General features: G+C 45.7%; 2 protein-coding genes across 7 annotated transcripts in view; both read left to right on the top strand.

Annotated features, from left to right (window-relative positions):
* The window catches only part of LOC135368202 (uncharacterized), a 32,792-nt gene extending 18,266 nt beyond the window's left edge, over positions 1 to 14,526 (top strand). For both annotated transcript variants that reach the window (XM_064601336.1, XM_064601335.1), the window contains exons 11-17: positions 957 to 1,150; positions 2,240 to 2,472; positions 3,415 to 3,596; positions 3,870 to 3,965; positions 4,032 to 4,160; positions 4,983 to 5,073; positions 8,344 to 14,526. In XM_064601336.1, the coding sequence (XP_064457406.1) occupies positions 957 to 1,150; positions 2,240 to 2,472; positions 3,415 to 3,596; positions 3,870 to 3,965; positions 4,032 to 4,160; positions 4,983 to 5,073; positions 8,344 to 8,381 (963 nt within the window). In that variant the 3' untranslated portion in view covers positions 8,382 to 14,526. The remainder of the gene's footprint in view (positions 1 to 956; positions 1,151 to 2,239; positions 2,473 to 3,414; positions 3,597 to 3,869; positions 3,966 to 4,031; positions 4,161 to 4,982; positions 5,074 to 8,343) is intronic.
* Positions 14,527 to 14,689: 163 nt separating this feature from the next.
* Positions 14,690 to 24,468, top strand: part of LOC135369522 (RNA-binding protein 25-like) — a 103,611-nt gene continuing 93,832 nt past the window's right edge. For 2 of the 5 annotated variants that reach the window (XM_064603106.1, XM_064603105.1), the window contains exons 1-2: positions 15,343 to 15,571; positions 18,483 to 18,600. In XM_064603106.1, the coding sequence (XP_064459176.1) occupies positions 15,543 to 15,571; positions 18,483 to 18,600 (147 nt within the window). In that variant the 5' untranslated portion in view covers positions 15,343 to 15,542. Of the gene's footprint in view, positions 14,843 to 15,342; positions 15,572 to 18,482; positions 18,601 to 24,468 lie in introns of those variants that run through there. The other 3 variants (XM_064603103.1, XM_064603101.1, XM_064603102.1) reach the window with 2 other exon arrangements.

Below are 24,468 nucleotides of genomic sequence, written 5' to 3'. Positions count from 1 at the left end.
ATTCTTGGGTCGTCCTCATTCTCCTATTCGTGGTATCGACGTGGACTTGGACCACATGCATCGCTCTGCGTCTGAGGGGGGTGTGATGTGGTGGCCCATGGACGATGACAAACTCGCTACTGCGCCCGGCAGCCAGGTCTACCGGCACTGTCCTAGTGTGAGGCCACGCACATCTGCCCGCTGTGACATTCCATCATCGTCGGTCATGACTTGTATAGGGGAACACTACCTCCTCTACAGGTCCATACTGAAGAACCCTTTGTCCCCTTTTTTTTCTGTATCCCTCGTCTTGGGGGTTGTTTCGGTATGAATCGAATATGTTAATCTATTCGAATGGTGTTTACAGAGAGATTTGTTTATTCGATATCTTCGAATAGTTCTGGAATTTACCACAGCGGCACGTCACCATTCACCACGGTATGTGTGTGAAAGTGTCTGATACGAAGCCTTGTAGTCTTGCACTCCCGGGTTTAGCACAGCTGTTCTGCAACACCTGCTCATCTAGAATGCAAAAAGCGCTCTTTTTCTTTCTTTTTTTTTTCCCCACCCGGTATCACCCGATTTGACCCCGTTTTATGGCTCCGAAAATAAAGCCTTATTTTTCCTCCCGATTTTCACAAAACATAATAGACAGTTTTAGTATACCGGTACTGGGAGCCTGGTAGGCAACCGCTTCTACCACACTCAGTCCACAGATTCTTAGTCATGCACGCTGTCATTGGTTGGTGTTGGTATGGTAACCTGATGGTAACAATACCAATGGTACAGAAAACTCTCTATTAAATGGGGAAACATGAGGGTCCATAAATATAGGAGTGAATGTGGTAGCAGCAATGTCATTCTTAGGTTAAATCTTAGCTAAATGTGATCATGTTGTATTCTCGAATATTGCCTTTCTGCGAGCAAGGATGTATGCTGCAGAAAATGAAACACGTAAAAGTTGTGCACCCCTGCAGGAGAAGGAGTTGGAGGGATTTCCATCTCCACAATATTCTCCGTGGACATCTTCAAGTTTCTTCAAATACAAGGCGCCATCAGGGAGCATGAGCAGCAGTACAATCTCCACCGTCAGCTCGACTAATGTTCAGTCGAGCGCTGAAACATCGCCCTCTGATGGGTCCAGCAATGACTGTGAGGATCACAGCACCAGGTATGTCATGCTAACGTCATCATACACTGCAATCCTGTTCATTTCAACTTCTGGATACTTCAAACTGATGCTTTGGTCCTGTCAGTCACGTGCATTTCAGTGGGGGATGACACGCAGTGATTCGAACTTTATGAGTGTGTGCAATGGTTTATTCGAATTGCCTAGTCACGCCCTGCTACGCACTGGATCGGAGGTTCACACCGCACTTTGTGCTGCTGCCATTTTAGGGACACTTGTTATGTGTGTGTTATTTGTGCATTAAGGCAATACAGTCCAGCCTGTTTATAACATAGACCAAGAAGTTACCCGTCAAAAAGAACTCGTTACGAGTTAATTTATCATGTGAAAAATGTAACTAAGTTAATAACGAAGTTCTTCAGCCTGAAACGTAACTCGCAGTTACGGAGTTACTTAAAAAAAAAGGAACGAGTTACTTCCAAGTTACTTCGGACACAAAATAGCACTACACAGGCGCAGCGTGCGCGAGCAGTTGAGTTTGAAATAACTAATTGGGTGTTTACGTCGCGAGACAACTGAGATCAGTTGAGTTTGAGTTTGAACTTGAGTTGACTGCGGAAGAGTGTGACACGCTTAGATCGTTTTCGTTTATGTCCAACAGTTCGAACGCTTTGCATCTTACTCCATGTGGGCGCACAATGGTTCTGCTTTATAACGTATGTTTTGTTCCCACATTATCCAAGAAAAGAAAGTGTCTCCCATTTCAAGCAGCTGTTGACTGCTCGCCGCAGAAAATTGCAGAATTTACAAGTCAGTGCCGCAGAATTTTGAATTTGCCGCAGCAGAAAACGGAGGGCCTTAGCGACACGCTAGCAGTGAATGGGACCTTATGGACTTACAAACATGTGCCTAGGTGACCCAGTCACCTGTTTACAAGTTCGTACGAGACCGTTTGCTGCTAGTGTGTCACTTTGAGGAAAGGAATGTGCCGGAACGTGTTCCGTGAACTTTTATTGAGCACTGTACCAACCAACATGCTATACACCTCGCAGTTCAAATGAACAGGATTGCACTGTATACAAGGTGCTTCATCTTCAAAGTGAATTCTACATTCTGAAACCGTTGTCCCAGGCGTGGTCCCCACTGTCCCTCGGAAGAAGACCCGCTGGTTCCGTTCGGTCCCCCTCTGGTGTCCAAATATGGCCCTATCTCGCGCAGTGCCCGTGCATTTGTGCGGGGTCCCGCACCCATCCAGGTGAATGCCATCTCCCAAATGGGTCAGCTGACGAGTCCTACCTCATCGGTGAGGCATCCGGTGCCATCCGCCTCACCCGCACCATCTCTCTATGCACTCGGAGGCCAGGGTACGTACCGGTGTATTGTAGGGGCACCGAAACGGGAAAATAGCTTGCCCTCAGGTTAGAGTTGGAGTTGTGGTAAGCACTACGCGACCAAAATTATTGCTCGATACTACGTTTTGTCACAAAAATGATATTGAATCATCCGCAAAAAATGTCATTGTCGGCAGCAGCTAATGGTATCCTCAACAAGCAGAAATGGCGGCAGCCAGTTGGGGCAGCAGAACACGTGCTTGCCTGTCCGTTTTGTATCCGTGCATTTCAAATGTAGTACATTCATCATCTTGTAGTAGAGTATTGTGTTTTGGCCACGACCTACTAGATTATAACGACCACGTCTTAGGCACCCCTTCTCGGCACCGCAGTTGGAAGCTGGTGGTGGCGCCACTTATCGGCCCGGTTATTGCTTCCTCAATCTCTGCAATACTTTGTACTTCAACCCCCTTAGTATTTTTGTACAAGCGGTGGATGTCCCAGAGGAGATACTTCTTACTAAAGTTGATTATCATCATCGTTCTACGCGTTTTCATAGGAGCTGTTGCTGTCGTCTGCTACGGTAGTCGTACGTCCGCTTCTGCGCGTTCAGAATTCAAATTTCCATTGTCCAATCATGATATAGATGTCGTGGGCCGATGGGTAGCGCCCGTAGCGGATCGTGCGGACGGGCTCCTCATAGGGGTTGCCGATTATGACGTGGTCATTATAATCTAGTAGGTTGTGGTTTTAGCATCCCTTGTCGTCTTTTCTTGTGCTTCACCATGGCTTGAAAGAGCTCAGTGCAATTTTGATTGCAACTTCGTGATCAGGTGCCCTTAATCTGAAATCAACTCGTGGTGGGTGTCTTTGTTCCCTATAAAAAAGCTGCATGCACATAACGTCGATGGAAAAGAAAGAGGACTTACTTAGCCGCCTGACCAACACTGTTTCACCCGACATTCCTCCGTGTAGGTTTTGCAGTCCCATTGGCCATTTTCCCCCCTGTGGCCGATCAGCTAATTCCCCTGGGAGCTGTGGTTGAAGGTGCTGCTCCTGCAGTGGTGCTTCCTATTAAAGCGCCTCATCCTCATGCACCGCTGGCCTTGGGGGAGGTCGCATTTGCTGAGCCTTGGCCATCACCAGTTATGAGCAATGTAAGCTTTTGGTTTATACTAGCAGGTATCAGTGGCTAAGAAAGGTTGGCATTCGAAGGGTGCACTGAACGGCGACAGCCTCGCTCTATCCAGTCTAGTTGAGGTTTGAGGTAATGTGACAGGTTTTCCAGCCACGTTAAATGTCACCTCATTACTTCTTGAAGCCCTTGATCAGGTTTTCATTTCAGTTTCAGCTCCATTTCAGAACACTCAAACGTGGCTGAATTGTCAATCCAGTCTGTATTAGTTACAAACTTTTGTGTCATCAACCAGGGAAAATCTGACGAGGACACCCTTCGTGAACGTCTTGAGCAAGAACTGCGGCTGGTCGAGCAAAGTATAGAGCACAGAGAAAAAATCATTGCTCAGGTATGCTTCCTATAGATGGCAGGAATACAACGTGCAACATGCAAGGTGCTGCTTTTACCTTTTCAGTGTGAAGACGACTTCGACGAACTGGCTGCCTCACCCAAAATCAGGCAGCAGCAGCAGCAGAGGGCTGTTCCAACGTCCATCGGACCCTGGTCACTGAGTCACCTGGAGCAGGATGGTGACAAGTATGAGGTGAGGTTGTTTTCTGTGCCAAGACAAGAAAATAAGGTCAACCTGGCTACTTAAAAAAAAAAAGGAAAGAAAATGGAAAGTATACTTGATCTCACAATGTTATATTTTCACTGGGTTTTGCATATTATACAGGTACATTTCTACACGATTTCCACCATTGGGACCCTTATCGTAGCGGTGCATGAGATTTTGCATCCCCACATTGTAGAATGGTGCTGCCTGTGGTGAGCCGCTTCAGCTTCTGACAGCTTCCTTCACATCGTGTTCATCGTTTTTGTCGTTTCTTACACGTTTATTCGCTGTAAGATGAACAGGAAAGGACACGCCCCGCACATGCAGTGTTACTACATAGCTCATGGGAAAAGAACGCCAGCCTCCTGGTGGCCACACAATGTTTCCAACATAACACCAGTACAGTCATAAAAGTTTTCATCTTTGATAAAATGCCGGGTTTGATCAAATGTATTCTTTCAAACAGTCCTAGAGCTGTACCTACAACAATACACAGCAAATAAGAGAGGCGTCCGGGCGCTCTATTGTCCTCGAAAATGTTAAATAACAGGAAGGATCTGTCGATACTACCTTAATGTCTCAAAATGGCGTCTGCGGCTCGCTGATGGACAAATGCACTCACACACGTCTCCACAACGGTGACTGCAGTCCGGCGGTGCCAATATTTGCAAACCAAACTTATTACTTTCTGCATCCTCATAACACAATGCAGGATTTCTATCCCATCTTTTTTGTGTAAAAGCATTGAGACACGGTTTAGTGCATTACTCAGACATCACTCATGTCGCTATCAAATCCTCCTCTCTCTAGGATGGAATTGATGCTATTGAAAGGCATTGGCTCCAAGAACTTGAAAAAGATGAGGAGAACATTTGGAAACAGGACAATTCTTCACAGGATGGTGAGTGTTGATTGTTTGTGTTGTGATTACGGCCTGAAGTTTTAGGGTGAAACCTGATTTTTACCCGGCAAATTGCCCTTGCTGGCATGTCTGTAGGAATGCACACTAACTTGTTTGGCAGCAAATGCAGTTACGTCACCGTTTGTAACAAACCAGTACAGCTAGTTTGAGTAACTGAGCCAGATTTCTCCCCAAATTTAGCATACTGGAAATTTTTTTGCCGGAATTCGCATGAATTGACTGCACGTGTTTATTTACCCGATTTTTAACCTCCGAGTTTAGAAAGAAATATTTCCCGAAAACTTCATGCCTGGGTTCTAATTGACAACAGAACTGTTGAACCATTCATCATGTGCTTGTACCATCTCATTGTATCCTAGTAAATAAAATCCTTTCGAGCCAGTATGAGGCATGTTATCCGTCAGTCCTTGAGGATCAGGCGCTCCACAAGTTGGATGTTCTGAGGAACTCTGACACTGGGCTCTGAGCCGCCCCCGACCGGGATCGTCCTGCACTGATGTACGGCCACCTCGGAACCGCTTGAACCACTCAAACGCTTTGCTGCGGCTAAGTGTATCATGGCCATACTGAGCCCGAAGTCTTCTGTGAATTTCAGATGACTTTACGCCTTCATTCACGAGAAACTTCATGACAATTCGGTGTTCAGTGTGCGCGTTCACCTCGTTGTCGGCCATCTTGTCCAGCACGTGTCTTCTGGTTTGCACAAACTTTGGACCACCACGTGGTGAACGCGGAGGCCTGTCGCGTGTGAAAACGACGAAAAAGAAGTAGCGCGAGCCATTTGTACACTCAGAAGACAGAAAGTCCCGGTTTGACTTGAACACCCCTCGTACTATGCTCACTGAAGTTGTTGCTGATTCGTGCTACGAAGCAGACACGTATGGATATTTTTTCTAGGCCACTTTGAATATTCTGAGTGAAGGCTTTTCAAATAAAGTGGATTGATGCCAATTTGAAATGCTTGATAATTCGGACCGATTGCACGGCTCCTAGAAGTCCGAAAAATCTGTCTGTGACCGTATTGTCATTATGTATTTAATACCTCAGAATCAAAGTATTATTTATTACTTTGTTTACTTATTATCAGTACATATTAGCCTCATAGCTTAGTACATAGCAGACACTGATGAATTGAAAATGTGTCAATCACGAATATGAGCATCCTACAGCAGTGTTGTAGGAGCCTGCTGTAGCACGGATGTGTGCTGTGCAGTTTGCTTTATGTCCATGACAGGGGCAGTTCAGCTTAAAAAAAAACTACTACTACTTTAGTTTAAAGTGCCATTATGGACTAGAATAATAATAATTTTATTTTGTGTTATAAGTCAGCATTGCTCGGACTCTTTATGCAAAGTGTAAGTGCTGTAAGCAAACATTGTGCAATTCCTCGGTTTTTCCAAAGAAGCCACAAAACTCAATAGATTAGGATCCTCAGAGGCCAGGTGACGTCATTGAGAGTTGGCTCCTCTCTTCTAGCAACAGCGCATGTGTCTCTGCTCTTCACACAATGTTGAAAGTTTGCCAGCGGCTGTGCTGAGAAGATAAAAATCTATCTTCTTAGAGCAGTGTTGCCAGACGCACTGCAGATTGCGTGCCCTGTGACGTACTTCTCAGAACTAGAAACAAATTTTCCGGTACTTCCGCCCCACATGGAGAAACAATAGCTTGTGAGAATACAATGTTAGACACGTGCATCAGTAAGGTACACCAGATTTAGTTCACAGTGGGCACTTTAGTGGGACCATGAAAGAATACAGTAAAATCCTTGGATAGCGATATCGCGTATAACGATATCCCTCGTAAAACGATGGTTCATGATTTTACCATAAAAATATACATTGTTTCTATGGGGAAACGACCCGCGTACAGCGATGGAGGCTGCGGTTCCGAGTACTCGTTTAACGATGTGGGACGCTGTCTCGTGCGCGTAACCTCGCGGCGATTTTCACCGCGATAAGATACAGTACAATCTCGATTATACAAATATCACGAGGTAGCGGAAAGAATTCGCATCATCCGAAATTCGCATCAAAAGAATTAAACCCGCGAGTCGCGCGACAATGTTCTAAAGCAAGCTTCTCCTAAAGCACGCAGGCGCTAGGTGAAGCCGACTTGCAGAATGGTGACGTCTAGTGTTGCCAGATGATGTCCGATGTGTTCCCCGGTTCTCTCCACGAGTTCTGGTCGCTGTTTTCCCGAGCCAGTGCGATGTCACACAGCTTCGCGTTTTTTTCTTAGCATCTGTTTCTTTTTGTTTTGCTACACGCGGGGTGGCGCGCGACTTTTCAGGGATGCGCTATTTAGGTCAGCCCTCGTCTAACGATGTACCCCGTATAACCATGGAATTCGCGATTACCGTCAGTATCGTTATACGCGGATTTCACTGTATTTGACAAGCCTACAATCATTTTCAATGTGTTCCTCTGTACTGAAGCATTCACCCTGTGAAATATGAAGTTCAAGATCGTTCAGATAAAATATTCGATATTAACCACGGTCGTGAACAACGACTGCTATGACCTGCCTCTGAGGCGAACTGGCCGTCACATCATACACAGGGGATGTTGCTGATTCGTGGGCTGTCTTTCGCGAGGAAATTGCAAAATTTGCAAGCATGCTCGCAAACTTTGCCATGAAATATGTTTTAATTTGACCTTGAGCTAAGATCGTATCTAATCGTTAACACAGAACCCTGCCAGAAGTGTTAACGTAGCTGGTGATTGTCCGCTTGGTTAGAGGAGCACGTTTTCCTCTCTCAGTGGCCTTTTGGGCGCTGCTGCACATGAAATGATTCCTAGCCACTGTGTGTGTGTCGCATAATCTCTTCCTCCATCGCTGACAATTTGTGTTTCACCATATTTATACCGATTTCGATGGCGGATATACGACGTCGTTGTTGTCCAAACCGAAACCGTGTACTCACGTGGTCCCGTGGGGTGAGTGCCCCCGGTAGTCCACAATTGGCTGAGAGGACTGGACGTTGACGACTTAAGCCCGCGGGATGTATCCGGTGATGACACTCCTGCTCCCCCAGTGCACTGAATACGGTTAAAAGTCGACGTCTGTGTGACAGTGAGGGATCGTGAGAACCAAAATTTCCGGCAGAGTACTCGGAATTCGCAGAAATAATTTCATAGACCCTTTAACGATGATGATTATTTGGGTATCTCATTGCCACAGGCATGGCATGTGCTGCTGAGTGTGGAGCTTGCTGTGAGCCTAAGATTTCCTTTCTCTTTTCCCTCCAAGGTTCTGACCAGAAGGAACCAGCCATATCATCTACATGAGGACTCGAGTCTGGTCGCCGAGAGATGCACCGGAAGCCATCACATCGTATAGGCCTGCGCACGCCTTCGGGCATGTTAGTGTTCTTGCATATGGTCTCTGGTATGCACAATCACGTCCTAAGCATCACTGTTGCCCGCCCTCCACGTTTCCACCCACTGTCTGTAGCCGTAACTAGTAGCGGCTGTATGTTTCGACACTTGTTTTGAGATTCGTCTTTGCCATTGGCATCCCACCAGTATGTACACTGTAGAAATGTTGTGCACCACACAACTCTTGTTTGTAGGAGCAGCGTTAGGGACGTGATGTATTTGTGACATTTTACTGGGTCCAGCTCCAGGACAAGGATTGGTAATTTGTGTCCTGCAGGATGTATTGTACAGTGTCTACTTTTAGCAGTCACTTTTGCAGGTTGTAATTTTTTAGGACTATTTTGCAGAGAGCGAGGTTGCGTTTGGGCCGCCACGAAATTTTGTTTCAGCGTTTAGATAGCGTTTACCGGATTTGTGAAAGTGACAGGTCTTGTGACGATGGCATTGTAAGTGCACGGATAACGAATGACTTTTTTTATATAAAAATAGTAAACACGCCATTTCACAAACTTGTTGATTTGCTATTCTTGCACTGCAGTAATGCGTGGCTTTTCTTACTTGGCCAGTCGTTTGTTTAGAAATTCTAAGTGTGTTTTAGCGTAGTAGCCCTTAGCCATAGTTGGTTTGTTATCAGAGTGCAGTTTGCTGCTTTTAAGTGCTGCCACCTTTTGTGGTAACCTGAAAACGCTTTGTCCTGTTGTGGAAAAACTTGCGATTCCGATAGTGAGTGCGGGAAGAACACATGGACACAAACCATGACCTACTATATTATAACGACCATGTCCCAGCGCCGCATTTGGAAGCTAGCGGTGGCGCCACTCATCGACCCGGTTATCGCTTCCTCCATTTCTGCAATACTTTGTACTTTACCTTACCTTAGTATTTTTGTACAAGCGGTGCATGTCCCATGGGAGATGCTTCTTTCTAAAGCTGATTATCATCATCATTGTACGCATTTTCACAAGAGCTCTCGCTGTCGTCTGCTACGGTAGCTGTACGTGCGCTTCTGCGCGTTCAAAATTCAAATTTCCATCGTCCAATCACGATGCAGATCTCGTGGGTCGATGAGTAGCGCCCCCTAGCGGATCGTGCGGACGGGCTTCTCATAGTGGTTGCCGATTATGACGTGGTCGTTATAATTTAGTAGGTCGTGACAAAAAAAAAAAAACTCTCAGTGGTGAGTGCTGTGTGCTTGTGTTGTCCTGCTACTCAGTGTCTGCGACGTTCCCTTTACCAACCAACCGATCGCAGTAACGCAGTTAGTTTGTTACTTGAACCATTTGCACTTTTTGTCCAATGGCAGAGGTATATAATTGAAGGCACGAAGAGCAAAAATAATTGCTGTCCACGTTTTGGTAAAGCGTCGTGCAGGTGCAGCAAATGGTACTGACCCATCTACAGTTAATGGCTGTCTTTATCTGTTTATCTATTTGTTGTACCCAATAATGTAAGTGAGCATAATGCAGGGGGACGTAAAACTGCCACGTGGCTGCTCAGCCCGCCTGGATACGTATTGAACATCCATTAGTTTGAAGTGATGACTTCAACTTGAGCATTGCCTTGTTCAGTATCTGGACAGACACACACGCAAATATTTGTAGCATGTGTATTGAAATGACCCAAGCGAAGGCACTGGGTAAAGGTCTCCCTACTGGTATGACGGTGTGCAATTTATTCATAATATTTATGAGGTAACAGGTATAGAGGAGAAAATTATGCCTTTGGCACAACCACGTTAACTGTCTTGGGCACGACAAACAGCGGATGTGTTAGCATTGTTTTTCCAGTGCTTTTGCTCGGCCAGCCAGTGGTGCCAGCCGCTTTGTTCTCCCATTGGTTTTGTGAGAGAGTTAACTAAGTTCGCAGTACGTTGTGGAGATATGAGGGATTATTATTGTTTCGTGTAAGGTCACGTGTAGTGGCTTCCCTTTAATCACTTTTGCTTGCAAGTAGATGTCTCTCTGACACTTTTAAGCCATTGGTTGTGGTGCCTTCTTGAGAAGTTGCAGATAGTTTGAGCACACAAATGGTGCAACAGCTAGTCAGAATGCTTTCGCACGATTCATTAATTGTCTCCCCACTCCCCCCCGACAGGGTTTCTGGTTCCTGGTAACATTCAAGCACTGCCAATTAAAAAATAGCTTCTACTTTGCTTCCGAAGATCTCTGTTGGAGGGGCCACGGAAGTGCAGAAATGCTCGCAAAACGAAATGTGCCACTACTGGGGCCCAGAATTTTAGGCATTTGTATAAATGCCTATAAACACCTAGATACCACACTCTGAGGGTTGCCAGCCTCTTTATCAGCTCTATTATATTGTAGCCTTTTCTTAACATTTTTCGATGCCATAACGGCCTTTTTTAGAGGTACAAGTTCAAGTGCACCTTTCAGTATCATGATGCATTTTGCTTTTCGTTCCTTTGTGTTCGCACCTTTTGTTCTCTCTTTTTTTTTTCTTCTCTCGTTTGGTTTCCTTCAGAACCCTGGGTTGCTACAAGGGGTTAATGTATATTTGATCAAAACATGTTGCCTTTCTTGGCCTTTCGAGATCTTTGAGGGCGGAAAACTAAAAGTAGTATCCAATGTCGCCTGCTTTCATGCCACCTCAGCATTCGTGTACAAGAACTCGAAGCTTGTACGGTACGGTACGGTACGGTACGGTATCCTTTTTTTTTCCTGGATGGACCATTCTGAAGCATCAACAAAGCCAAAGAGTGTACCAGGTTAACTTGCCTATTTTTGTACTTTATTGCAATTTTACTGTTTTTCAGGGCCTGATTGCTTGCCTATTTTCATCGTTTTTAATGCCTACATTTTCGGGCCCTAGCCATCACATTACAGCAATACAAAAAGGATTCACCCATCGTGCCATTCGTGGTTTGCGCACAGTGAGTGTCGCAATTTACGCGTTCCCTACAGAGCGGCCTGTCGCTGCTCTCCTCAAACAAGCGTGAACTGCCGTTTCATTTGCACGTAGGTTACGAATGACTCAATGCATGAATCTCGTCCCTTTTGAGTTGCTCTCGAGGTAACGGCATCTTTTATTCTGCGAGGAGAAATCTTTGCACTTTAGTGTTCCCTTAAAAGAGTTGTGAGTCTTCTGTCTTAAGAAGAAGAAGAAGAGAAAAGGATGGGAGAATTTAAGCCAGAAGTCTGAAACATGGGCTGCAAAGAACGTGTCCGTACAGGGCCGCAGTCTGTATTTTCAGTGTCGGCCATTGGAGTATATTGGCGCATACAACACTGTGTTACTGGAAGCTCCGTTATTGGAAGTACTGGTTCAGCTATTCTGAGATACTTCACAATGTATTTTCAAAGAGCGCAGCCAATAAGGCTGCAGCTGAGTAAGCAACAATGAGATATACCTCTATAAGGATCCTGACTTTGCTGAGTGCTGTTCAAGTTTAATTGGGTGAACCAAAATATCTGCGTGAATAACTGCAAAAAAAAACAACCATAAATATTGTGACAGACCACTGCACACAGACGAAACCAACTGCATGCCGTTAGCGGTCCTGTATTGTAGTCAGCCGTACTGTTTTCATTGTGCCAAGTTAACTAAATATGACTAGTTAATCTTAGCTAGTTAGTGAATGAGGCACAATGAAGACAACAACACTGGCAAACCTTATACACAAGTGACAAGTGGTAACAGCTTTCAGTTTTTCAATGGCATGGCGCCCTGAATTGTTGTGGCACAGATTATCACCAAAATCTATCTAAATCTCATCTAGACAATTTTGCTAAACATAGCCATCAGGAACCAGAAATCCCAGCTAAGCATAACCTTTTTTTTAAGTGAAGGAACGCGCGTGTACTGCATTCCAAAACAAGCATTATATCTTTTCCCTCTGTATAAACAGAGCTTGTTTGAGGTGTGCTTTATGTGTGGTGTTGTGATGTGTGAATGAAAGCATGCAGTTCAAAAAGCAGATTGTAACGTTAGAGCTTACGCTTGCCTTCAAGGAAGCCGGCAAAGTCTGTGTCCCACTGACCTGCTTTGAGGAGCATTTTTCTCTGGTTCACATTGGCGTGTTCTCGTACATCCTGGTATTCATGTTTCGTGCTTCACTAGAGCCACACTCTTTTAGATACCTCTAAAGCAGTGGTTCTCAATTGATGTTGTTTGAACCTAAGATCATCCAGGCACAACTTCAGGGAACCTACGACTACTACGCAATGAAAGAGGCGAACTAGATCTTGTACAAGAAAATTGTTACTTTTCATTGCCCGAGGTATGCACTCAAGTTTCACTCATGGGAGGTGAACAGCACCATGTTTGCGGGACCTCGGGATGGGAACCACTGCTCTAGAGAGAGACATCCTACCAAATAATAAGTACGCAAAGGGTGGGTTGCTATGAGTTTTGTAAAGCAATAAGTGATCAAATTCAAGGGCTGTTATCTTTATATTGACTTTTGCATGGTTTCTGGTCGTGCAAACACTGCAGGGAGAACTTTGAACTCTCTTTTCATTTCCACTCTTGCATCCTCAAGGGTGATTTGTTGCCCCCCCGAGCTCGACGTGTGTTATTCAGTTCCGAGCGTATCACATTAAATGTTACAGTCATCATTTATGCTGTGTGTATGGCAAGTCAATTGGGCATACGTTTCAGAATTGTGCCACAGAAGTGTTACGGTACAGCTTTCGTTTTTGAAATGCTGCCTGAACGAGGTACTGTTAAGCTTTTTCGACGTTTTATCTGTGTTGGTGTAGACTTTCCTTACACACTTCAAGTATCTTGTAAGATTGTTGTAACCAAGCACGGGCCAAAATGTTGCCTCTCTTCTTTTCCGTGTTATTACTTTTTTTTTCATCTTTGTGCATCATCTTCACATTGTTGGCCATAAATGAGTTTCCATGGACCGATATCATTTATTCCTGTCCGTATGAAGACAGGATTGTACGGTGGTTTCCAACTGTGTATGCACAAAGGAACATCTGTGAAGTGTAGCCCACTTGGATGTTTATGTATGTACCTGGCTATATTACTGGAGGCCATATTATCAATTTCTGAGAAATATTAAGATACGTGTTCTTATCTGGACTTGTATATGTATAAACAGAGTCCGGTCGAAGAGAATTATTCGGGCAGTATGATCGCCCTGCATAAATTTGTGCTGAGATAAGTGTCTGATAAGTATCTGATAAGTATAGAAAGGTAGTGGCAGAGAAGCATATTTTTCGTTGCAGAAGTGGGAATTCATCGTGCCAGATGGCAGCAGTTGTGCAAGAATTGTTGCACGATATGTAGTCTTCACATGTTTGGAAACATGCTTGGATAAGCTGAGATGAACACGATAGTATTGTCCTGGTAGACTTTAATGACCCATATAGATTTTGAATTCGAGTTATGCACTGTGCTAGAGTACTACAATACTTAGTCGTGCAAATATGCCCCTTGGGTAAGCAAATACAGCTAACCAGTTCTGGCTGCATAGAAGGCATGGAGACTCCTTTCTTATTCAGTTTGTGATACTTAAATTTGTCTGGAATGTTGCATTAACTTATATACTGTACCTCTTATTGCAGTTAGTCTTTTAAAACATGATAATTTCTTTATACCAAAAGGATGAAGTTCCAGTCAAAAGCAGGTTATTTTGAAGCAAGAACGGAAAGCACATTTGGAAAAAAGACACATATAGTAGTATAGCATCTCTGTGGAGTATTGGGCACAATACAGTTGGATAAATTTCGCTTGAACCTGTTGCCTCCAGATCTTGCACAACCCCTGTCTGATACGGCATGTTTGAATACCCCCCTATGGCCTGATGTGGCAAAGACGATGTGACGTTCAGCGGGACTGTGTGACTTGTTCTCTGTTTATACATGTATAATATAGTTCCCAATTTTCCCTAAGTGGAAAATCTAGCTATTCTTGTTGATTGCAAGCTGGATAACATTTTTGTCACTTTTTGTGGCACCTTTGACGTGGAAGCTCTTGTGACTTTGAGAATGTTTTATCTTGTGCCACGTTGTTTGTTGTCACAAGTGTACAAACACTTCCAAAATATTACATTGAAGTAAAATAAAATACGGCTGTAGCTATATATCAATCGGTTCAAGTGGATGGATTTTCTGCCCCTCACAAAAGCTGTTTGTTCAAGGTTCGGCATAAAGTATAGAACAAATGTCAGTATCTCACCTGGACGATTGCTAAAATGCACACATATGTACAGCGAGTAGCGGTAACTGAAATGACGGGGTAACGTCGTATGGGCATCATCGGGGCGAAATTGTAACGCGAAAAGTGCACGTCAGCTTCGCAAACCCTTGCACTGCGTGAAGAAGAAGATCAGTCGCCCAATAGAAAAATCACGAGCGGCCACGTTTGAAAGCCAGCATGTTGCGTGGGACGAATGGAAGAAATAGGTATTGAATCTCATTCATTCAGTAGCCCATTACCTTCGTTGAGGGGAATCCAGAATTTCGAGGTAGGATGTGCGCTGTTTCTGATGTCCTTCGCCTGAATGGAGGGGAAATGAAGAGTTATTACATATTCTGTATTCTTACTCTCAGAAATTATCGAAGTATTGCGTTGAAAACAACAGGGTTATGAACAAGTGAAATACAGTTATCAAATATCACCTCCAGGTGCATCCTGGCGCATTAGCGTCCGGCCCACGGTCCGGCCGCAGAGGCCGTGTCGTCTGCTAGAAATACAATCGGGATAGAACGAATTCTAGTTCATTGCAAGATTGTGTTTCAGTAAGCAGTAACAAATGCCAGTAACCGCTTGAGTATGATTGTAAGAATAACAAGATATTGTTCAGGATCTTCAAGCCGCTGTACTTTTTTCGACCGACGTTCTGGCGGACTATGTTTTATCGCGTCATTCAGTGCGCGCATGAAACCACGTGCATGAAACACATGGCGGGACATTCATCCGCCGTTTGTTTTCGGGTATATGTTAACGACGATTGCGTCTCATAGCGAGTTGCTTTTACTGCTGTGCTTCGTTTGCGTCTACCCCGTGTGTATTGAAGGATTTTAACCTCTTTAACGTGATGTGTGAGGGAGCACCTGTTTATTGACTTCGGTTGTGCTCGGAGACACGAAACGCAATCTGGAGATGTGGTGGCCCACTGCTCCCTTCTTCATGTAAGATCGTCGAGATTCCTTTTCTCTTTCTAGCATGCGCTTGATTTTTTTTTAATTTTCTTCCGGTGACTCTGGGGACCAGGATCACCTAAAGTGCGTGATATATACTCCGCGCAGCGGTTAGCCGTGGGCACCCTCACGCTCATCGTATGGAGCTTGCGCTGTGACTGTGAATGAAAGGAGGGGTGGGCAGTAATACTCATATTTTGTATTATAATACATATTTCATCAATCAGTTTGTAATACTAATACATAATACTTTGATTTTAAGGTATTATAATACACAATACTAATACTTCTGTCTGTTACACCAGTAATACTAGCACACACTTTGCCCCAGAAACTCAACTCTAAGACGCAGATTATCGAGAAAGAAAAGGCAGAAATATGCACAATTTGCGGCCAACTTGAGGCGTTTATTATCATCTTCAATCATTGTTTATTGGAGGCGGTTCCATTTTAACAGAAACATTTTTCGAAGAGAGAGTCTTCTAGTGCCCGCGTGTTTGCCTTAGGCTCAGGAGGGTGCATCCTCTGGGATATTACAATAAGCTGAACCAAAACAGACGAAATGCAAGGCCTGCAAGTGTGCTCTAGAAAGCGCTGTCGGCATGCAGTACGTCAGTCATAGCTGGTGCACAATAATGCATCGACGACGGGCAGCGGTGATCATTTACTGCTTGTACACTATTCACGAACTAAGTAAACAGATGATGACTTGTTGTTCCTCACCTTGAGATGAAGTTTCAAGTTTCATGCGGAGTGTCTCGACGCGCTGATGAATCTGGCGCCGTCATTATTCGGCTCAGTTTGGACCAAGTGGCGTAGCCACGGGGAGGCTAGGGGGAGGGGGGGGGGGCCGAGCCCCCCCTACCTGCCACGGACCGACCCACGCAAATCCGATGAGAACGTAATATAAGGGGGGAGGGGCAGTGTGACGCTCGCGAAAGTTCTTGCAGATCATGGGCGTCGAGCTAAGCAGCACTCTTGAGTGGTTGTCCATGTATGAGCTTTTCAAAATACTTCCAGTCTCGTGACACCACCTCATTGGTCATGGCAGCCTACATGTAATCATATTGCGAACGTCCAAATCAACTTTTTTTTGTTCATCCGCACTTTGCAGCGTGCACAAGTATGTGTGTGTTGTCGCACACAGGATCAGCGGGGGGGGGGGGGGGAGATTTCGTACCGAGCCCCCCCCCCCCCCTACCTTGGAGGTCTGTCTACGCCACTATTTGGACCACAAAAATACCTACACGACTGACTGGACGCACTGTTGCAGATGACAAAAGCCTCGTAATGAAATGACTAATCCTTAGGGGCGCTGACCTATAGGAGGAATGCACGAGGGCCTCCAGTAACCTTAGGCCCTGATTTGATTTGATGTTAAAAAATAAAATTGAGATTCTGGGTTTTCCGAAGACTTTCCAGACGAATGTCGGCACAGTTTCCCCTGAAGTCGGCCCAGGACGCATACTAACCCCCCCCCCCCCCCTGCACTCTAAAAACTGAACTTCACCTCATAGCACGCTCTGCGCCAACCATTGCCACGAATGATAGGGTTATCGCTTTTGATTCGAGGAGAGAGGGAGGCGTACGCCTTTTTGTGTCAATTATCATGTATCCAAATTGACACAAAAAGGCGTACGCTCCCCTCTCTCTTCGAATCAGAAGCGATAACCCTATCATTCGTGGCAATGGTTGGGGCAGAGCGTGCTATGCGGTGAAGTTCAGTTTTAAGAGTGTGTCCCCCCCACTCCTTCCTGCTGTCGTCTCTCCATCTGTCCTCATCTGTACGCCGCTCATAGCCACAGTTGCTTCGCGGTGCTAACACGAAAGTAAAAAAGAAATAGAGGTTTGGCTTCAGTAGACCCTGAGGTTACTCTCTTTGGGGAAGTTTGGGGAGGGCGCATATTTGGTCATTGTTTGTGACCAAACGTTTCTGGAACACAGGATAGTTCCGGATAACTGTATTGTGACAGTAAGTAGGCAGGACTTCTCAACAAGTAGTACACCTTTTAGAGTAATATAATGCCCGTAATTAATGCTGCCTCCTCTCCCGCCTTCATCACGTAGACACATCAAGTCAGGGTGTCGTCTGCTCCCGCCAATCGAAGCAGACGATTTCAAAATTCAAAGTAAACACGGACTTTCTGGTGCTACCAGTGGCTGTGGCGGCATAGCCACTGCCATCGAAATCATTGTTGTGATCGGCACACTTGTTAATGACTGTTGAATAACGTCCGAGCTTTGCTTATCTAAGCGGCGTTGGCGGAGTCCGCAGCCACGGCTTCTGTTTTTTAGTCCGTAAGACCAGAACGCATCTTGTTCAGCTACGTTCCATGAGGCTGTGCAGAAGCCCGTGCAGAAGATGTGAAGCACTGCTTGCGACATACTTGTCTGGAATCTCCAGCCCGTGGTCCACTTGCCCCCTGCCGGCGGTGTCGCGCGCGAAGGACCCGTACCACTATCGCATCCGAGGGGAGGCCGTGTTTCACACACCGCCACCAACCGGGAGAGATCATTCACCTGCCTTGATTCAGAAATGATAAGGTGAGACTGAACCTGAACCAGTGATACGTGGGTGTCTTCTGCCTGCATGGGGGAGAAAGGATACTAGGATCACAGATGATCTCTCACGGTTGGTGTCCTCGTGTGAAACATGGCCTTCCCTCGGAGGCGATAATGGTATTGGTTCTTCGCGCGCGACACCGCCGATAGGGGACAGGTGGGCAACGGGACATTCAGAAATCCGGAATGATTTCAGGAGTCGGGCCTTGCCAAGCTACATTGATAGGTTTTTTGTCCCGCCTCCTCCACTTCGTGGAAATTAATAAATTGATTTGAATTGAATTGAGTTTCATCGATCCCTACTGCATTTTGTGTCTTAGAGCTACGCTTGTTTTTGCAGACTCTCCGAGCCGGATTCGTCTCCAACTTGCTCGGACAGTTGGTCTAGCTGTACCCACTCGTGTCGAGGGAGTGAACGCAAGGCTTTAATTGAGGAGAAGGCGATCTCTTACCAAAAGGTGAGTCGTTATGATAAGGCCTGACGTATTTCAATGTATTATATATTTCGCAAGAACCGCTCAAAATCGATTTTTGAAGATTTTGGGCATTTCGCTCCATTATTTGTCTGTGTGGACGGTCAAAGAGTCATTAGCGCGGCGACGTTATGCACTGAGAAACTTTTCTGGCAATTTCGTTATTTGCGTGTACGAGATGGATAAATTTATTGCAATTCTGAATGTCGTTTCCAGGTGCATCGCAATTATTTGACGTCGCAATGTCCTGGAACAACAAAAACCCAGGCAGCACAATGCACTGAAAGTCGAGTGCATTAGGGGTGGACGGGTAGGTGGAAGGCCTTGAACGCGCTCGTGAAGCTAAAGAACATTGATAAGACACATACCGTCCACCCCTATTGCACTCAACTTTCAGTACATTGTGCTGCTTGGGAAAGTGGCGATCCTTATTTGTCACTTTAGATTATCTTTAGTAGGCGTGTTTCTAATATTTGATGCAGCAGTACCATGACAAACAAATGATAAAAATGTCGACGAATAGCAGTTCTTGTGGGACATCAGTTAAAAAGCTGAAGCAGCAGCATGGCAAATGAGGAATGCAGGAACAGAAATACAAAACTGATAAATAGAAAACAAAAACAAAAAACAAGTGGCTATGGGTATTAATATGCTAGTAACCGCATATGGCTATGGGTATTTGCTTCGTCGTTGTAAACCATGTCGCAAAATCCGCGGTGCATCCGTAATCGTAGTAGGCGTTGTTCGAGCGTTCGAACACTGAGCATACGTAGAGTCACTAAATAAGCTTCGCTTCAGAGTATCGACACTGGGGTCCAAGGGAAGTAGGAGCGCCATCTTGTTTCCGCACCACACCGGTATCTTCCCCAGTTGAGGATCAAAGACGGCTAACATAATGCTCCCTGTGGGATAGAGAAGCGTGTATGATTGTTGTGCGATAATCCATGTATTGTCAACCAGAGCGTCCTGAGGATGTCAAGGTGAGCTCATGGGCGTCAACTGCTGCTTGCAAACGAAAGGTACATTTCACCTGCGCAGGATAGATGGCATCGTGCGCCAAAGTGCGCGTGCGCATGGGTAGCGTGGCGCGGAAACAAGATGGCGCATGCTCGCTCTTGGTACTCAGTGTCGATACTCTGAAGCGTAGCTTATTTAGTGACTCTAAGCATACGGTTACGTGAGTGAGTTGCTATTATAGCTGCGTCGGCCGCACTCGGACCAACCGTTCCGGAGAGGCGTACCCCGGCCCTTGGTATCACCTTGCAAGTTATGACCCAACATGACACGAAGGGTAAACACACGAATTTGCCGTGTTTATGTCTGACGTCTCAGGGGCAACTCACAGATGCCTTTTTCACGTATGCGCTATATAGCTGGGTGATCCCACGTAAGATCAGGCAGGTTCGTCCGGATGGTGGTCTCAGATTTTGCTTGAAGATTTATATGTTGTTGGCCGATATCTCTAGGCGACGAAGCCGTTTATTTCAAGTCGCTATATCAATTCGTTGCCGAGAAAAAAAAAGGAAAAAAAAGCGTGAAGCGAGGTGGAATTAGCTTTTATCGCTCTTTTCGTTTTTCCGAACTTTGGTGGCCGCTCCTGGCGGAGGCGCGACACGCGGAAGAAACCTTTGTGATTTTTTTCCCCTTCTTGTTGTGTACATACAGGCCAGTGGACAGAGGTGTAGAAAAGTGCTCTTCGATATCCCATCTTTATGTAAAAAAAAATTAAAAAAAAGGAGGCAAACTTGGCAGGTCGTTCACTTTACTGTTGTATACGCTCTGGAAGTAACCGAGCGTTCTGCGCATATCTCCTCTCCCTGTTACTGCACTCGGGAAGCCCCATTGGCTACGGCGGCGCCCTCCCTCTTCCCTCTCACTGCCTCCTCTCATGCGCAGAGACGCGCTTGTACAGCAGCGTCAGTTGGAAAGCTTATGATGAGCAATATATCACTTTGGTTCGTCGAGATATGTTCTAACCTTCGGTATCAGTTTGATATTTGTAGGTTCAGTCATTCTCACACTGCAGCCGCGCAAAAATTGGGAACAATCGGAAAGTAGGTCATACATTCGAGCCAATTTCTAAAAAGCCACATTATTTATCGCCTCGATGTTTTTCTCTCCACTGTCTAAAGGCTTGTGCGTGCAGAATATGCTAAAACGTGTTGCATTATCATGCGTGGCGTCGGCGTTATAGGGCTCCGAAGTGAGCCTTCCAGCCACATTACGCGTGTGGCGGCAGGAATCGGAACCGTAGCTTAACCGAACCCAAATTGTTTATTTTACGCCGCTGAACCAAACCGAAACTGAACAGAAAAAAGAAGAAGAAAAAAAAAAAAAAACTTAGGAGGATCAATTGGTGGATCCTTTGGAAATGCGTTAGCATAAGCCTTTGGTTCGTTCTTGTGCTTCCTCCGTTGTAAGATGAAAGTCACTGAAAAGGTTAGCCAGCTGTAGGCCAGCCTTCTATGTTGATCCAGCCTCAGAACGTCAGTTTCTCTCTTGTCCTCCGTTGTGTTTCGTTTGTTTTCTTTGATTGCTCGTTTTGCTTCCTCCTTTCTCTTTTGCTTCTTTTTTTTGTTCCTTCTTTTCTTTCCTCCTTTCCTCTTTTTTTTTCTTTAGTGGGTTAGCATTAGAAGGCTTATGTCAAAGGAAAAACGGCGGTGTCGATGTGCGGACACGTGAAAGAAACAAGAAGGAACGGCGAGGACAAAGAGTCTATCACAGGAACAGCATGATCTCATGATCTCTCTCAGCAGCATCTCTTTTTTGGTTCTTTTTCGTTGGTTCATTTTTTTTTGCTTGCTCTTTTCTCTTTCGTTTCTACTTTTTGTTCATTTTTTTTTGCGTTTCGGGGTTCGTGTTAGCGTTTAACTTAAGGAGCTACCGTAAGGCGTTTCGAAAGGGCTTTGCTGACGCATTTCCAAGGGATTCACGAATGGATCTTCCTAAAGTTCGACGCGGTTCACGCGCACGTTCCTCGGTCAGTGGAGATGGAACCTTTGGGTATGGCAGAACCGACAAAGCACAGAGAACGCATATCTAAGGGCGAACCAGAAGCCTTTGACATCGTCTTGGTTGAAGTCTGCTATACCATGACGACCCACTCCTGACTAAGCATAACGCAGTCTATCATGTGGTTTACAGCGGTTGCTGCTTGCCTGTTATGTAATCCCTGGCTGGAGGGACAGAGGCAGTGACGAAGTTGAGATCTGTGGGAAGGGGTATACGGCACAGGACTCATCGTATTTGTGAACGTTGCTGCCAATCTCTCGTGGTACAACGCGCTGATGCCGTCCTTAGCGTAGATAGAAACTCCTGCCTTTCGGTTTCCAGGGTGCATAAGGGTTGTGAAATGTAATAAATCAAAGGGGTTTACCGACACGGCTCCGCCGGTGTACACTGAAGTGGCCGTGTGAGCTGTGACCTCGAAGTAAGAAACCTGAAGACGGAGCCATACCGTCTGGCTGACCACTCTAAACCCATAATAAGGAAGGAAGACGACGCCAGTAAGGCGTCGAAGCCGGAAGATAAGGTACTATCCGGCGGCGAGGAGAAAGGACAGGGCTCTCTTTAAAAGCGGTAGGGAGACGATGGGATAAAATCACAGATGTTCAAAATCCCCGATTTCTAAATTAAAGCTTTAATATGAAGAATGGCGGAATGATAGCGTCGTATAATACATACTACCGACAAACTTCGCAGTATATTGCGTTATTTTGACGTCAGTAGACGTCTTTGTCGCGAATAAAAGCCAGGTTTTTGGCGACCGTTAGGCTTAGCATGGCGACCACATCAGAGCAGCAAAAATTGTTAGAATTTGGTTAGGTTAGGTTAGTTTTCAGAGGTTAGGTTAGTTTGATTTTTTTTTTTTTTGACTGTTCACCACGCCGTTTGGAGGCTCCCCATAGTTGGGTACGCACCCAACGCCCACGCTAGCGCAGTTTGGAAGTTTGAACATATGGGATTCTATAAACGGTGGATTCTTAACGCTGGCATTTCGGGATACCCCCGTTGCCAGGTCTACTGAAATTTCAGTAGATCTACTGGACTTCGAGTTGATCTACTGAAATATTAAAAAAAGACCAAAACGCGCTTAAATCTACTGTATTTTTTGCCTGATTAACATAACGAATTCTAATTCACGTTTGCTGACACTGTTTGTTTGCATCGTAGTCCGCGTACGAGCGAGAAACTCATGTCGTTTTGACATAGTGAGGGTTCTTCGCGTTATGTGGTACCTATAAGCAGTCACCTTTAAAAAAAGCGAGCAGCTGCCCAAGTAAAACAATTTGTAGCAGATACATTGCGGAAGTACGCACATTCCCCCGGACACCCGGTAGCATAGCAAACATGAAATGAAGACAAGTTCCGACGAGCTTATGTTTCCGTCGTTAGGAAAATTCGTTGTGAACCTCATCTGCTTGCCGTATTCGAGCGCGTGTGTGGAACGGATATTTTCTTAGGTGAACCTCATGAAAACGAAACACCTTTCGACAGCAGCTCTGACTGGACTGCTGCACACGAAGCGACTGATAGGAGACAAGGGCTGCTATACAACTTCACTGTGACTTAGTAGAAGCTGAATATGTATGAGCGAGATTACGTGATCGAATGACGGTGTGCAAGCGCATCTTTACTGTGTACACCAAATAACAAGTATATTTTACTTATTCTATCGCCAATATATCGTGATAGTTCATGTCTATTTATCATATATGGCCCACTACTCAGGTCGCCGTGGAGTGTTTCGCCCTTGTTTTTCGTGCATCTACTGAATTCTACTGAATTTTCTGATGTCGACCTCCTGGATTTCCGCCTAAGTGACCTGGCAACACTGGCACGAGAGCCCCAAGTAGACTTGGGCGGCTTGATGTGCCCACCATGTTTCCGATGTAAACGCATTAAAAGTCGTTATTTAGCGACTTTATCGTCAGACGCCCTCTTGGCGGTCCACACCACACTAGAGCCCTGCGCGAATGAGATTTTTGGCATCCGCATCCGACCCGCGTCCGCGCACACGTTATCCGCATCCGATCCGCATCCGCACCATACACAACAGTTTACATCCGCATCCGATCCGCTGAGCAAACCGCACCATCCGCATCCGATCCGCAAAATCCGCACGTTTCGAAAGACGCGTAAAGACCGCCGGAAGCATGTTGGTATAATTTCGGATGCCTCCATGCTGTCACGGAAGGACTCAGTCATGACGACAAGCAAAAGTAAACCTTTCAACAAACGCGATATGGAGAGACTTCTGGAACGCGTGAAACGCTACCTCGTCGGTGCTCGCGCGGTTCGAGACGCCAGAATGCCTCCTCACCCGTCTTGCCGCCGTGCATGGTCAAAGGTGAACCCGAGCATGCGCTCGCTGTCGGCTGTCGGCGCGCAATACAAATAAATTGCTGGTGGAAAAATGACAGCACGCGGTATATCCGCATCCGATCCGCTACCGATCCGCTGTCTTCGTATCCGCATCCGATCCGCGTCCGACCTCGCGCCATCCGCATCCGATCCGCACACCGCAGAAAGTGCTATATTTTCATCCGAATCCACAAGTATCTTGCGGATATCCGCGGATGGTGCGGGGCTCTACTCCACACTTCCGAACATCACCCGAACCATCGAACGGGGAGTACCCAGGACGTTTGGCTCCAGTGATGTAGGAGAAGCCCTTGATTTGGATGGGCACATCAAGATCTATCGCAGCCTCTGAAAGTCTAGAGTCGCAGTCGCAGTCTGACTCTAAAGATACGATAACTCGCCTGTCGTTTCCGGCTGTCTTCGTTGTTTTCGTTCATGCTGTTCCTGTGATAGACTCTTTGTCCTCGACGTTCCTTCTTGTTTCTTTCA

This window comes from Ornithodoros turicata, chromosome 9 (genome assembly GCF_037126465.1).
Source record: "Ornithodoros turicata isolate Travis chromosome 9, ASM3712646v1, whole genome shotgun sequence".
Taxonomy (NCBI): domain Eukaryota; kingdom Metazoa; phylum Arthropoda; class Arachnida; order Ixodida; family Argasidae; genus Ornithodoros; species Ornithodoros turicata.
Note: the sequence above shows the minus strand (reverse complement) of the source record. Positions and strands in the feature narration are given on the sequence as shown.